Consider the following 14,768-nt stretch of genomic DNA (forward strand, 5'->3'; position numbering starts at 1 on the left):
GACCCTACAAATGCAACATGGTGCCCGCAATCTTTTTCAGCCAAATTTGCTTTCCAAAATTCAAATATTGCTCCTTCTGTTCCAAGCCCTCCCATTTGACCAAACAGAGGTTTCTTACCACATGTGGGGTACCACCGCGCTCATAAGGAGTTAGGTAACAAACGTTGGGGTCCAATTTTTGGAATTACCTCTTGAAAAAGTGAGAAAATTAATGCTAAAGCAACATTTTTGAGAAAAAAAATGAAAATTTGCAATATGACAACGTAACGTTATCAAAATCTGTGAAGTATCTGTGGGTCCAAAATGCTCACTATACCCCTAGATAGAAGCCTTGAGGGGTCTAGTTTCCAGAATGGCATCACTTGTGAGGGGTTTCTGATGTTTAGGTACCTTATCGGACCTGTAAATGCAACATGGTGCCCGCAATCTATTTCAGCCAAATTTGCTTTCCAAAATTCAAATATTGCTCCTTCTGTTCCAAGCCCTCCCATTTGTCCAAACAGAGGTTTCTTACCACATGTGGGTTACCACCGCGCTCATAAGGAACTGGGTAACAAACATTGGGGTCCAATTTTTGGAATTACCTCTTGAAAAAATGAGAAAATTAATGCTAAAGCAACATTTTTGAGAAAAAAATGAAAATTTTCAATATGACAACGTAACGTTATCAAAATCTGTGAAGTACCTGTGGGTCCAAAATGCTCACTATACCACTAGATAGAAGCCTTGAGAGGTCTAGTTTCCAGAATGGCATCACTTGTGAGGGGTTTCTGCTGTTTAGGTACCTTATCGGACCTGTAAATGCAACATGGTGCCCGCAATCTATTTCAGCCAAATTTGCTTTCCAAAATTCAAATATTGCTCCTTCTGTTCCAAGCCCTCCCATTTGTCCAAACAGAGGTTTCTTACCACATGTGGGTTACCACCGCGCTCATAAGGAAGTGGGTAACAAACATTGGGGTCCAATTTTTGGAATTACCTCTTGAAAAAATGAGAAAATTAATGCTAAAGCAACATTTTTGAGAAAAAAATGAAAATTTTCAATATGACAACGTAACGTTATCAAAATCTGTGAAGTACCTGTGGGTCCAAAATGCTCACTATACCACTAGATAGAAGCCTTGAGAGGTCTAGTTTCCAGAATGGCATCACTTGTGAGGGGTTTCTGCTGTTTAGGTACCTTATCGGACCTGTAAATGCAACATGGTGCCCGCAATCTATTTCAGCCAAATTTGCTTTCCAAAATTCAAATATTGCTCCTTCTGTTTCAAGCCCTCCCATTTGTCCAAACAGAGGTTTCTTACCACATGTTGGGTATCACCGCGCTCATAAGAAAGTGGGTAACAAGTTTTGGGGTCCACTTTGTTGTGTTATTTTTTATAAAAGTGATTATATTTGGGGTAGAGCAACATTTTTAGGTAAAATTTTATTTTTTGCTTTTTTAATTCCATATTGCTTTAGTTCCTGTGAAGCACCTAAAGGGTTAATAAACTTCTTCAATGTGGTTTTGAGTACCTTGAGGGGTGCAGTTTTTAGAATGGGGTCACTTTTGGGTATTTTTGGTCACCTAGGTCTCTCAAAATCACTTCAAATGTGATGTGGTCCCTAAAAAAATAGTTTTGAAAATTTTGATGTAAAAATGAGAAATTGCTGATGAACTTTGAACCCTTCTAACTTCCTAACAAAAAATTATTTTTTTTCCAAAATTGTGCTGATGTAAACTAGACAAGTGGGAAATGTTATTTATTAAGTATTTTGTGTCACAGGACTCTCTGGTTTAACGGTAAAAAAATTCAAAAGTTGAAAATTTCAAATTTTTCAAAAATTTTGCCAAAATTCATTTTTTTCACAAATAAACGCAAAAAATATTGTACTAAATTTGGTACTAACATGAAGTCCAATATGTGACGAAAAAACAATCTCAGAATCACTGGGATCCGTTGAAGCGTTCCAGAGTTATAACCTCATGAAGGGACACTGGTCAAAATTGCAAAATTTGGTCTGGTCATTAAGGTGAAAATTAGCTCCATCACTAACGGGTTAAACTACATTTGTTTTTAGCAGTATTCCTGCATGTTTTTATTCAGTTGTCTGTTTATCTGTATTTTTTCAATGCAGCTGTCTCTATTTTTTTTCCCCTTTTTTTTTGCCATCTATATTGAGTGTGATGGGTGTGTTTCCCACTTAATCAATTCAACCTGTTTGTGATGTGCACTGAATTTAAATATCCCTTTGGAGACTTTTATGCGCATTCCATGACTAAGACCTGCATAGGTCGAAACGCGTAAGAAAATGCTCCTCTCTCCCATCTGCCTTTGTATTTTGCTGTATGTTGATGGAAAAAACCTTTTATATCGAATAAAGACTTTATTTTTACATCCAATCCTCCTGGAGACGCTGGATTTTGTTTTTCAATTCTTCATGTGATTTCCCACCCGGGTCAGGGTGTTTCCGTGCGTCGGAGGTTTGACCAGGAGTGAAGAGGGGTGAGCTGAATCTTTCCCATGTATCTATTATAAACAACTCCATGCCCATGTGGAGTTAGAAAAAGAAAGTTTATTCTGGTTGGAAACATCGGACGGCATTTTGAACACACCCATACCATGTGATAGGGGACGTGTTGAAATGACGTCATACCTGGAAGGAGCCCATACATTTTAGCATCTGTTTGTCAGTATCGTGGTATATAAAAAATAAATAAAAACAATTTGTGCAGGGTCCCCCCAGGTATTCTAAAACCCAGCAAAGATAAAGACCACGGCTACATCCCAAGCCTTACGCTTATCTTGGCTGTGTATCAAAAGAAGAGAAACCGCATGTGGCCTTTTCTTTTTTTTTTTTCATTTATTTAAATAAATAATTAAAACAAACAACGTGCGGTTCCCCCCAATTTTGATACCCAGCAAAGATAAAGCCCCACAGCAAGGGGCTGGTATTCTCAGGCTGGAGAGACCCAGCCTAACAATATCAGCCTCCAGCTGCCCGGAATTGCCACATTCATTAGATGTGACAAGCCTGGTGCTTTACCGGCTCTTCCCAAATGCCCTGATGCGGTGGCAGTTGGGGTAATCAGGGGTTAATAACAGCGCACAGCTGCTACTAAACCCTAGAGTAATGATGGCAGGTGCCTATGAAACCCGCATCATTAATCTGTAAATGAACGTAAACAAACATCGAAAAAATTCTTAATTTGGAATAAAATACAAAAGAGCACTCTCTTTCACCACTTTACTAACCCCCAATACCCTGCAGGTCCGACACAATCCCCACAATATCCCACGGCGAGTCCAGCAATGTTACCATCTGAATCCATAGAGGCTATAGAACAAGACTGCCCGCTGTGAGCTCCAGAGAATGAATGAGCCGCGATGAGCGACGACTGCATGCAAACCCTGTCACACAGGCTGGGGGCGCATCTGACGGCAACCAATCACAGAGGCCAGGCTGGCCAGTGGGTGGGGAAAGCCGTGAATATGAAATGAGAGGCCTAGGGAGGCCACAGGAGCAGCGTACAACCGGGCCGGAACCTGGGCGCTCGCTTCATTCTTATTTTCTTTATTTTTCCTTTGTTTTTTTTATTTTCTTGAGTGCTGGATCTGGATCAAACACCCGGAATCCAGGACCCAGGTCCGGCACTGGGCAACTTTTAAACGATCCGTACTTTTTCTGTCCGAGTCCACCCAGCCCTAATCGAGAATGTTTTAAGTCATTTTATTACTTCCTGCAAAGTCAAAAGTTTACATACATTTCATTAGTATTTGGTACCATTGTCCTTAAACTGTATGACTTATGTCAAACATTTTTTATATCCTTCCACAAGCTTCTCACAATAGTTGGCAGGAATTTGGGCCCTTTCCTCCTGACAGAACTGGTGTATCAGCCATGTTTGTAGTTCGCCTTGCTCGCACCGGCCTTTTCAGCTTTGCCCATAAATTTTCAATAGGATTGAGATCAGGGCTTTGTGATGGCCACTTCAAAACATTCAATTTGTTATCCTGAAGCCACTTTGTAATCAGTTTGGTAGTATGATTCGGGTCATTGTCCATTTGGAAGACCCATTTCCGCCGAAGCTTTAGGTTCCTGGCTGATGTCTTGAGATGTTACTTCAGAATTGCCACATAATCTTCTTTCCTTATGATGCCATCTATTTTGTGAAGTGCACCAGTCTCTGCAGCAAAACAATCCCACAACATGATGCTCCCACCCGTGTGTTTCACAGTTGGGATGGTGTTCTTAGGCTTCAATGCTTCTCCCTTTTTCTCCAAACGTAACGATGGTCATTATGGCCAAACAGTTCAGTTTTAGTTTCGTCAGACTACAGGACATGTATCCAAAAATGAAGGTCTTTGTTCATGTGTGCATATGCAAACATTAATGTGGCTTTTTTGTTTCTTTTGGCTTAATGACTTCTTCCTGGCAGAGTGGTCTTTCATCCCATGTTGATACAGTACTCGTTTCACTGTGGATAATGACACAATCTTACCAGCTTCCACCAGCATCTTCATAAGGTCTTTTGCTTTTGCTCTTGGGTTGATATGCACATGTGTGACCAAAGCACGTTCACCTCTGGTACACAGAACCCATCTCCTTCCTGAGCGGTATGATGGCTGGACATTCCCATCTTGTGTATAATTGTTTGTACAGCTGAACAGATGAGTGTATGTAACGTCTGACTTTGCAGAAAGTAATGAAAATGCCTTAAAGCATTCTCTTTCATATATATATATATATATATATATCTTTCATTGTCTGTCTGTCTGTTTCTATCTCTCTGTTTGTATTTGTATCAGTCTGTCGCCATCTCTGTGTCTGTCTCTTTGCCCGGGCTGTCTCTTTGCCCGGCTGTCTCTTATATATACACACACACACAGTACAGACCAAAAGTACACACCTTCTCATCTCTAGAACAACTGTTAAGAGGAGACTTTGTGCAGCAGGCCTTCATGGTAAAATAGCTGCTAGGAAATCACTGCTATGGACAGGCAACAAGCAGAAGAGACTTGTTTGGGCTAAAAAACACAAGGAATGGACATTAGACCAGTGGAAATCTGTGCTTTGGTCTGATGAGTCCAAATTTGAGATATTTGGATCCAACCACCATGTCTTTGTAGAAAAGGTGAATGGATGGACTCTACATGCCTGGTTCCCACCGTGAGAGGAGGTGTGATGGTGTGGGGATGCTTTGCTGCGGACACTGCTGGGGATTTATTCAAAATTGAAGTCATACAGAACCAGCATGCCTACCACAGCATCTTGCAGCGGCGTGCGATTCCATCCGTTTGCGTTTAGTTGGACCATCATTTATTTTTCAACAGGACATTGACCCCAAACACACCTCCAGGCTGTGTAAGGGCTATTTGACTAAGAAGGAGAGTGATGGGGTGCTAAGCCAGATGACCTAGGCTCCACAGTTACCAGACCTGAACTCAATCGAGATGGTTTGGGGTGAGCTGGACCGCAGAGTGAAGGCAAAAGGGCCAACAAGTGCTAAGCATCTCTGGGAACTCCTTCAAGACTGTTGGAAAACCCTTTCCGGTGACTACCTCTTGAAGCTCATCAAGAGAATGCCAAGAGTGTGCAAAGTAGTAATGAAAGCAAAAGGTGGCTACTTTGAAGAACCTAGAATATAAGACATATTTTCAGTTGTTTCACACTTTTTTAAGTATTTCATTTCACATGTGTTAATTCATAGTTTTGATGCCTTCAATGTGAATCTACAATTTTCAGAGTCCTGAAAATAAAGAAAACTCTTTGAATGAGAAGGTGTGTCCAAACGTTTGGTCTGTACTGTATATATGTTTAAAATATAAACAAACAATGCTTAGTATAAGTGAGTACACTCGATGTGAGCAGTAAGATTTTAATAAATTTCCCACTGACTTCTATAACTATTTCCAATACTTTGATAATACTGATGTTTAAAATAACATTGTTATACCCATTATATCACAGGAGGGTTAATAATATAACTTTAATTACAAAATCTTCAGTGTTACTGTAATTAGTTGTTGCAGAGAAATCCAGCACTCCGAGTTGCGTGGCGGTGCCTGGATAGGATTCCATTCCGTATCAATATATAAGAAGAATCCGGCAGTGAAAAAGACTATTTCATTTATGGCTCAAGTGTCATGTGACGTTTTTGTCTATTCTGAGCCAGACAGAACTTGGGAGAGTTGTGGGCGCTAGTAGTGGTAGAGAGCAGGACGCTGGGTGCGATTATTAACCCCACTTTTTGGTGGCTTTAATGTTATAGCTGACCTTATATATAGATTACATAACAATGTCATAATATATACACTACATTATTGATAGAGAGAAAGGAAGCAAGATATGTATGCATATACATATGATATATTGTTGTGTACATTATACTATTATACCGTAACTGTACATAGTGTCTTTATGAATAAGATTATATTGCGAATATAGAAAGAGATAACTTACTTTTGTCTGTCTTCATGCCATTTTTCCTTTCTCTCCATATCCTGTTTTTGTCTATTTTTTTCTAGTTTTTCAGCCTGAAAAAAGCAAAGAGCTTTTTTTATTTACTCTGACTATACTGTGAAACAGAATAATGTAAAGAACACAGCACAATATGGTACAGGCAGCAGGTAGACAATTTTATATTTAGTAGAATGGTCACAACTAGGAAAAAATACAGTGCATCAAATTTTAGGTTTCGATACATGAAATAGTTCAGTTTCAAATTGCAAAGCTAAATTTCAATGAAACAATGCCCTCTGCTCAGTATACTGTATTTCTATCATCAAACATGATTAAAGGGTTGGTCCACTACCTAAAATGTCCTTCTTAAATACCCATCCTTACTCCCTAACCACTTTTGTAATTTGTTTTATTATATATTACTCAAAACATAACCCTATCTAGCTAATCCCTATTTGTGTTTTTTGAACTGCACCTCCTGTGGCATTTCGCTTGAGAGGAGTCTCAAACGTCACATTACAGGAGGCTGGGGCTGCAATCTACTGCTGTGTCTATTGCCCCTCCTGGAAAAGGACGTCATTGGGGAAGGCAGTTACTTACTAGTTTGTTGCATCACCACCCCCTATCAAGATGTCCTGCATCTATGATGATAGATGCTTTGGCAGCTGTAAGTTTAGCGCCACTAGTGAAGTAAGTCAGTGACACCAGCACTGCCCCATAGTTTCTAGCCATGATCTCATATTAATAGTCATCTTGGGGTGGCGCTGGTGTCACTCAAAGCTTCAATCACGGTCCCTGATGATGATTCATTTGAAGGTAGCACTAGAAGCTGTGGATAGCACTGGTGTCATTCACTGCTTCCATCTCTGCCCCCTGAAGATGTCTTCTGTCACAGAAACTATGGCAGTGGCAGAGATAAAAGAAAAGTGACGGCGTTGAACTCACATTTTCCAGTGTCTATCATCACGGATGCAGGACATCTTCAAAGAGGCATGCGATGCAAGACTCTAGTAAGTAACTGCAGTGCCGTTTCCTGATGATGTCCTGTTCCAGGAGGGGCGATGAATGCTGCGAGGAGTGAGTGCAGCCCTAGCTTCCTATGATGTCACGAGTGATACGCCTCTCAAAGGAAACATTACAGGAGGAGCAAAAAAAAAAAAAACCCAAAAAACACATTTCGGGATTAGCTAGATAGGAAGAAGTGTAGGGTACTGTGTAATAAAGCTAATTATAAAAGGGGTTAGAATGTAACGATAGATGTTTAGAAAGGACATTTTGGGTGCCCGACCACTCCTTTAAGTTTGAATTAGATTTCCAACATGCAGTGATCAGAAGTATTAACAGACAGCACTGAACATGAACCAGCCACCACAACAGAAAGGGCCAGTTTTTGCAAATATTTATTATTCCCACTTATTTTATTTCCACTGAGTATTCTGATTTGGAGGCTGAATGATTATATTCTATTTGTAATGAACTTTAGCCTAGATAGCTACATCCCTCCTTACATATATACCTACTTATTTACCGACATGTTTATACAGCAGGGTTTCAGACCATCCAGAAATTCCTGGACAGTCCGTTTTAATAATAGGGCACTATTTTCCTCTTTCATAAAAAAAACTTGATACACTCATGATTTTTTTTTTCTTTAAAGCTTGAGAAACGTCTTCAGATTGCTAGGACTGTAATATTGATCATTTTACATATCACATTGAATGCAGCTAATGTCTTCATATCAAAATTATGGACCGTAGACATGTATGACTGATAATCTTAATAATTTGTTATAGTTGTCAACTATGTGCATAAAAAATATTGAATGTCTGTGATTTTTGATAGGTTGTCCAGAAAGAGTAAAAAATCAACCTGGCGATCCTACTGCAATGTAGTCTTTACAGTTGAAGAGTCACTTTGTAGAGTACATTAGTTCATATCTTTAATGATAATATTGTTGACAGTGTAAACAAATCATTTGCTGTGTTCTATTTTCTCACCTTTTCCATAAGGCCGGAGCCACACAGGGATTACTGCGATCCCCTCGCATGACACTCGGTTCACGCTGGCAGTACAGAAGAGCTGAGTGTCATGCTAGTGTCCCTGCGACTTAGGTCCGACTGTGCGAATGGACCACAGCTGTGGGGGGCGGGCCGATGCTGAGGAGGGGAGGGCCGGCACTGAGGAGGGGCGCACTGGGGCTGCGGAGGGGAGGGAGGGAATTATCTCCTTCTCTCCTCCATTGGTGGCTATTGCAATTCTCGCACTGCACTCGCGGTACACCGGTGTACCGCGAGTGCAGTGCGATTTTTCTCTCGCCCCATACACTTGAATAGGTGCGAAAGAAAGTCTCGTATTACAGTCGCAGCATGCTGTGAATTTTTTCTCGGTCCGATTATGGCTGAGAAAATAATTGCTCACAGGTGCTGACACACAGGCTAATATTGGTCCGAGTAGAATGCGATGTTTTATCGCACTCCACTCGCACCGTTTTTCTCGCCGTGTGTCTTAGGCCTAAGACAAGAAATTGATGGGGGATTTTTTTTTTTACATAATGTCACCCCATTTTTGGTAAGTCAAGAGCCCTCAACATCCAGGTGTCTAGATGTCAGGGCTCAGAGTGACAGCGATAATAAATATTGGGAAAGTGCTGTTTTCTTATGGGCATTTAAGGTGGAGATCTGTCAACACTTCTGAGAGTTTGGAAGGTGTCTCTATTTTACAGATTATCTCTTATCTCTTCAGGGAGGAAGTAGACGAATGCTAGTGCCAACTATTGGAAGCAGCAATCTTAAAAGTCAAAAGTGACCCCTTAATGAGCCTTAATTTATGCCATATCATTTCCATTTTACAGGAGACTCTAGGATGTTTTGCAAGAGCAGCCAAGTGTGAAGTAGGAGCTCCTCTATACAAGCTCTAAGTTATCCAGTAGTTTAATGGATTACTGAAAAGGGGGTATACTGTATCTTCTTCCATATCCCTCTTATATACTATATAGTTATGTAGGGGTTTATTTGTTGAAAGCTGTAAGGAATTTTTAATTTATCATGTCATGTTCTAACAGTTGCCATATTACAGAGGTATTATTGACCAAAAGCACTGTATCTGAGCTGAGAATATCTCCACATGGAAACATCTCATGGTGGAACATGGAGAGCTTAGGGCTCTGCAGAGACTCCATGTGCCATCATGCAGGCTGCATGTGCTGTTAGGCTGGGGCCACACAAGCATTAATGCAAGTTCATCGCATGACACTAGGCTTCCACTGTGCTGCGAGTGTAAGGGCTACTTCTCACATAGCGAGGTCGCTAGCGAGATCGCTGCTGAGTCATAAGTTTTGTGACGTACCAGTGACCTCATCAGCGATCTCGCTATGTATGACACTAAGCACCGACATGGCCCCTGCTGTGAAATTGCTGATCGTTACACACTGTTCTGGTTCATTTTTTGCTTGTTGGTCTCCCGCTGTGCAGCACACATCGGCGTGTTTGACTGCGAGAGACCAACGAGCATCGACTCTGTGTAAGCGGTGTACGCTGGTCATCAGGGTAAATATCGGGTAACCAAGCAAAGCGCTTTGCTTAGTTACCCGATATTTACCCTAGCTATGTGTGCAGGGAGTCAGCGCTAAGCGGTGCACACTGGTAACCAAGGTAAATATCGGGTAAACAAGCAAAGCGCTTTGCTTAGTTACCCGATATTTACCTTGGTTACCAAGCGCAGAGTCGCTGGTGGCTGGTCGCTGGTGAGATCTGCCTGATTGGCAGCTCACCAGCGACCATGTAGCGATGCACCAGCGATCCTGACCAGGTCATATCGTGGTCGGAAACGCTGGTACGTCGTTTAATGAGACGATACCCTTAGCCAAGTCTCATGCCACTGTGATATGATCCTGTGATCACATAGGAGGACAGGGCGGGCGCTGCAGAGTTGAAGGAGGGACTAATCTCCCCATCTCCTCCATTGTCAGCTGATGCTCGGGATTCTGCCCCGACAATAGACAGAGTGGGAGCAGCATCCAATGAATTAATTAATTGACATGCTGGTTTTTTGTACGAACGGATTTGGGTCAAAAGTTTGGCATCCAAATCGCTGCGTTCAAAAAAGCAACGTGCGCACGTATCATGCACAATCTACATAAATTGTGCAGGGGACGCAGGACACATGCATTTACACTGCTGTGCAATACACGACGTAAATAAATACATGCAATTACGCAATGTGTGCACGAGCCCTAACATTGGTTCGAGTGGAATGCGATATTTTTATCGCATTCCACTCGCTCCGTTTTACTCACCATGTGTCCTTAGCCTTACACAGACTCTTTGTGCCTTGATACAAAAGACCCATTAAAATAAAAAATAAAGAAAGCACCACAAAGCTGTACAAAATGCTTTCCTTCTTTCTGTATTTCTTTTGTCTGTTTGCTTACATATCAAGCCAATCAATCAATAATTTGCATGTATCGAAAAAAATGACAGTCAACTAGACACATTATTAAAAATATACTGCAATAGCAAAAGCGTGTTTTGAGAGCCAGCAATAAAACAAATATACTATCTTGTTGGAAAAAAAAAAAATCATAATTTTATTGATTACAAGGTTTTGGCTTTAGTAGTTATAAACGTCCTCGATATGTCTACAATAAATCTCTTAAAAATCTTAATACCCTTAAGTCCAAATGCTGCAATAGAAAGACTGCTAAACAATTTAATCTTTTTCACGGTAATAACGAGTAAAATAGTAAATAAAGAGTCCTCCCCTATATCCTATAGAATGTAAGCCCCAAGGGCAGAGTCCTCGTCGCTCGGTACCAGTCTGTCTATTGTAACTAGTACATGTATTTTGTATGTAACCCCCTATGTACAGCACCATGGAATCAATGGTGTTCTATAAATAAAATAATAATAATAATAATAATAGGAACAATATACCTCTATGCAAAAAAAGTACCTTTTTTCTCTGAATGTCTTTCATCTCTTGATTTTTAGCTTCTTCCTCCTCCTTTTGCTTTCTTCTGTCATTTTCTCTCTGGATCTGAACAAAAACCTTAAATTTAATGGTCAGAATCTCACTATGAAATGAACTAGAGACAGATAAGCCAAGCGTCTTGATCCTTACGGCCTCATTCACAGGTAGAGAACGTAAACACTATAGTCTATTGGGCTGTTCATATGTCTGTTTTTTGACTGAGTAGTTCACAGATATACAACAGGTGAAATAAGTACCATACCTTTTGTTTTATAAAATGCAACGGATTATAAGATGCACCCCATATTTAGAGAAAAGAAAAGTGAAAAAATAATACGGGGTCCGACAGCGGGGGTGAAATGGGGCGGTGTTGGAGTAAGGCGATGCCACGGGTGTCCTAGATGCTCATTGCAGCACTGTGAGGCAGGAGCTTCCAGAAGTTGTCGGCGGTGCAGATTTCAAAGAAATGGCTACCAGAGTCAGTACATGCACAGATTGAGCTCTCGGCTCAATGACAAGCTGAGATCTCATCTGCGCATGCGCCACCTCCGGGCGCCATTTTCCTTAAGTCCACTGCGGGGAATCAATGGGCCGGAGGCGGCGTGTGAGCAGATGAGATCTTGAGCTCAGGACTTCATCTGTGCATGCACCAACTACAGACGCCATTATTTGAAGAGAGGAAGAGGAATGATATGGACCTGGCACAAATTCCGTAAAAAAATTTTTTTGATCCTTTATTGAAAAAATCTTAAAATTCAGCCAGAAAATGCCAGACAGAGAACGCACTGTGTAAGGGTTACATTACAGGTTAAACTTTACGTGTTTCGGACATAACATTAAAAACAAGAAAGTCCTTAATCATAAGTTACCTGTATAGGGCCAAAGACAGTATTTATGTGTGTCCCTCATGGAAACAGAAATTTTAGGGAATGCAGGAGGAGGAGGGGAGGGGTTGTATAATCACAGGTGTCGGGTGAGTACAAGCTAGGTTCAACAAGTTTGAATAGAAACAATTAAACACTCAAATAAGGGAAATGTAAAAAATTCATAAAGAATTCTCCCCATTAGGTTACAAATATGTTTCCATGAGGGACACATATAAATACTCTGTCTTTGGCCCTATACAGGTAACTTTTGCCGGGTCCATATCATTCCTCTTCCTCTCTTTGCTATACCGGCACGGACTGGCCGGTGGACCACATGCACCCCGGAAATTTGTATGGCATCGGATGACAGGTGAGCTGAAAAAACCTTTTTCGCCATTATTTGAAGCCCGCACTGCCGACATTTTCAAAATGGCGGCCCCGGTCTCACCACCTAGCACAGCGTCCAGCACAGTGCCCAGCACAGCCCACCGCCTGCAGTAAGCGGTCCGCAGCTTCTCCTCTGCCTCCTGTGACCCCTTCTCCACCACCCCAGCAAGCTACATTCGTATTATAAGATTCACTCCTCAGTTTCCTCCTAAATTTTTGGGAGGAAAAGTGCGTCTCATAATCCGAAAAATACGGTATTGAACAAGTCACCGATTTTCTAAGTAAATATATTTCTAGTGGTGCTATTGACATGAATTTCTCATCAGATGTCGGTAACAACCCATCCAATCCACACAGACAAAGAAATCAAACCATAGGTGTCCACAAATTAAGGTATGTGTAATAATGAGAAATAACAAAGGGAAAAAGAATTGAACACATGAAGAAAGAGAGGTGCAAAAAGCCATGAAATCTATCAGTAATTAGAAAACAATCCTACCAATTAGTGTTGCTTTTCGCATTTATGTACTTTAGCAGGGAATTACCGTATATCTAAAAGTTCATTGTATGTACCTTTGTGCCAGTTCCTATTGTTAGCCTTATATTGTGAGATAGGTGTTAGCTTTATCAAGGGCACACCTATTTGTTACCTTTGTAAGCTCTTGTGCTTTTTAAATGTTTTTAACCCTTGTCACCTTGGATTGTTTTATGTACATTTTTGTGCAGTAAATGCATTTGTTTAGTATATATTGGTAATCCCAGTAGTATGGCATATTCTTTTCTCTCTTTCCTGATTGTCACTTACATTATATGCCTATTGGGAGTGCCCTCAGCCACCCCTTTTTATACACTGGGGCTTAAAACTTAAGAGTGCCCTCTTCTACATCCAAAGCACTTGGAATTGTACATTATGATGCAAAGGACTCATATGCTGTACTTCCACGCGGGCCCTCTTCTGTGTTTGTCTCTGGGTTTACTAATCTCATCACTGACTTAGTTGAATAAATCAAATTTTCTGGCAAATGTACCAACTCCTAGTACAATTTTGTATTAAGGCTATATCCTTATAAGACGCTGTGCTTGGTTTGAACAGTCATGTTCTGTTGACAAGACTCCATTTATCCAAGGGTGACGTGGGTGGTTATTGTGTAGGGGTAATCATCATTCTGGAAGGATGGGTGCACTATCCAAGAGTGAAAAACTTTTTGTACTGGTAGTTATTTTGGTTTTTTTTTAAGAAAAGTCTGGCATTAAACAAAATAGAATAGTTCAGATTAATTTTGCATAACTGTACAAGTGCTAAAATAAAAATAGGTGTTTAAAAGGATTATATATCCTAATTAAGTGTGATCACTGTATAAATTAAAACATTACAGCTTTTTAAAATATAGTTCTGATTCACTTACTCCATGTGCAGGGCATTGCTGAACCTTACGTAGCCATGGTTATGACCATAAGCAACTAACTGTCACGATATGTGTGATCGTAACCATGGCTACCCAAGGTCCTGTAATGCCCTGCACATAGGTAATCAACATAGTGAATCAGAAGAACTATACTACATTTCTAATTGGAGGTATTTGCTATTATTATTATTATTATTATTATTATTATTATTATTATTACTACTACTACTACTACATATTGGGATAGGATCTTGGATATGGGAATAACCCTTTAAAACATGTTGGCTAGATTTTAATAAAAGCAAGCATTTTATGCAATAATAGCCCATGTGTTGATGATGACAGTCAATGTCAGCCCAGGCTGTATATACCTTTCTATGTCATTAGATGCATTCAGAATATTCACAACAAAGACTTCAAACCAAGCAGAAATGTGGTGACATTACAGTGTTAAATATAGACAAAGGAGAAGTGACAGTGGTAATAATCACTTGCATTATTACTCTTGCTGTTCGGTTATGATTATATAATATATCACTGTAATACACAGATTTAATAAATGACTTTGTTCATTAAAAAAGGATGAAAAATATTTCCCTAGCAAATAATTGTCCCCTGCGTCTTTTGTGTCTATGATTGTAATGCAGCAAATGTTCTGTTGTGTATTTCTTTATCATAATAAAGAACCTTTTAACAT

At 40.3% G+C, this 14,768-nt stretch overlaps 1 protein-coding gene across 2 annotated transcripts in view; it reads right to left on the minus strand.

Annotated features, from left to right (window-relative positions):
• Nucleotides 1-14,768, minus strand: part of EPSTI1 (epithelial stromal interaction 1) — a 209,413-nt gene that overhangs the window by 167,568 nt on the left and 27,077 nt on the right. For both annotated transcript variants that reach the window (XM_075334383.1, XM_075334382.1), the window contains exons 5-6: nucleotides 11,395-11,478; nucleotides 6,445-6,518 (exon numbers count right to left, since the gene is read on the minus strand). In XM_075334383.1, coding sequence (XP_075190498.1) covers nucleotides 6,445-6,518; nucleotides 11,395-11,478 — 158 coding nt within the window. The remainder of the gene's footprint in view (nucleotides 1-6,444; nucleotides 6,519-11,394; nucleotides 11,479-14,768) is intronic.

This window comes from Anomaloglossus baeobatrachus, chromosome 2, assembly GCF_048569485.1.
Source record: "Anomaloglossus baeobatrachus isolate aAnoBae1 chromosome 2, aAnoBae1.hap1, whole genome shotgun sequence".
Lineage (NCBI taxonomy): Eukaryota > Metazoa > Chordata > Amphibia > Anura > Aromobatidae > Anomaloglossus > Anomaloglossus baeobatrachus.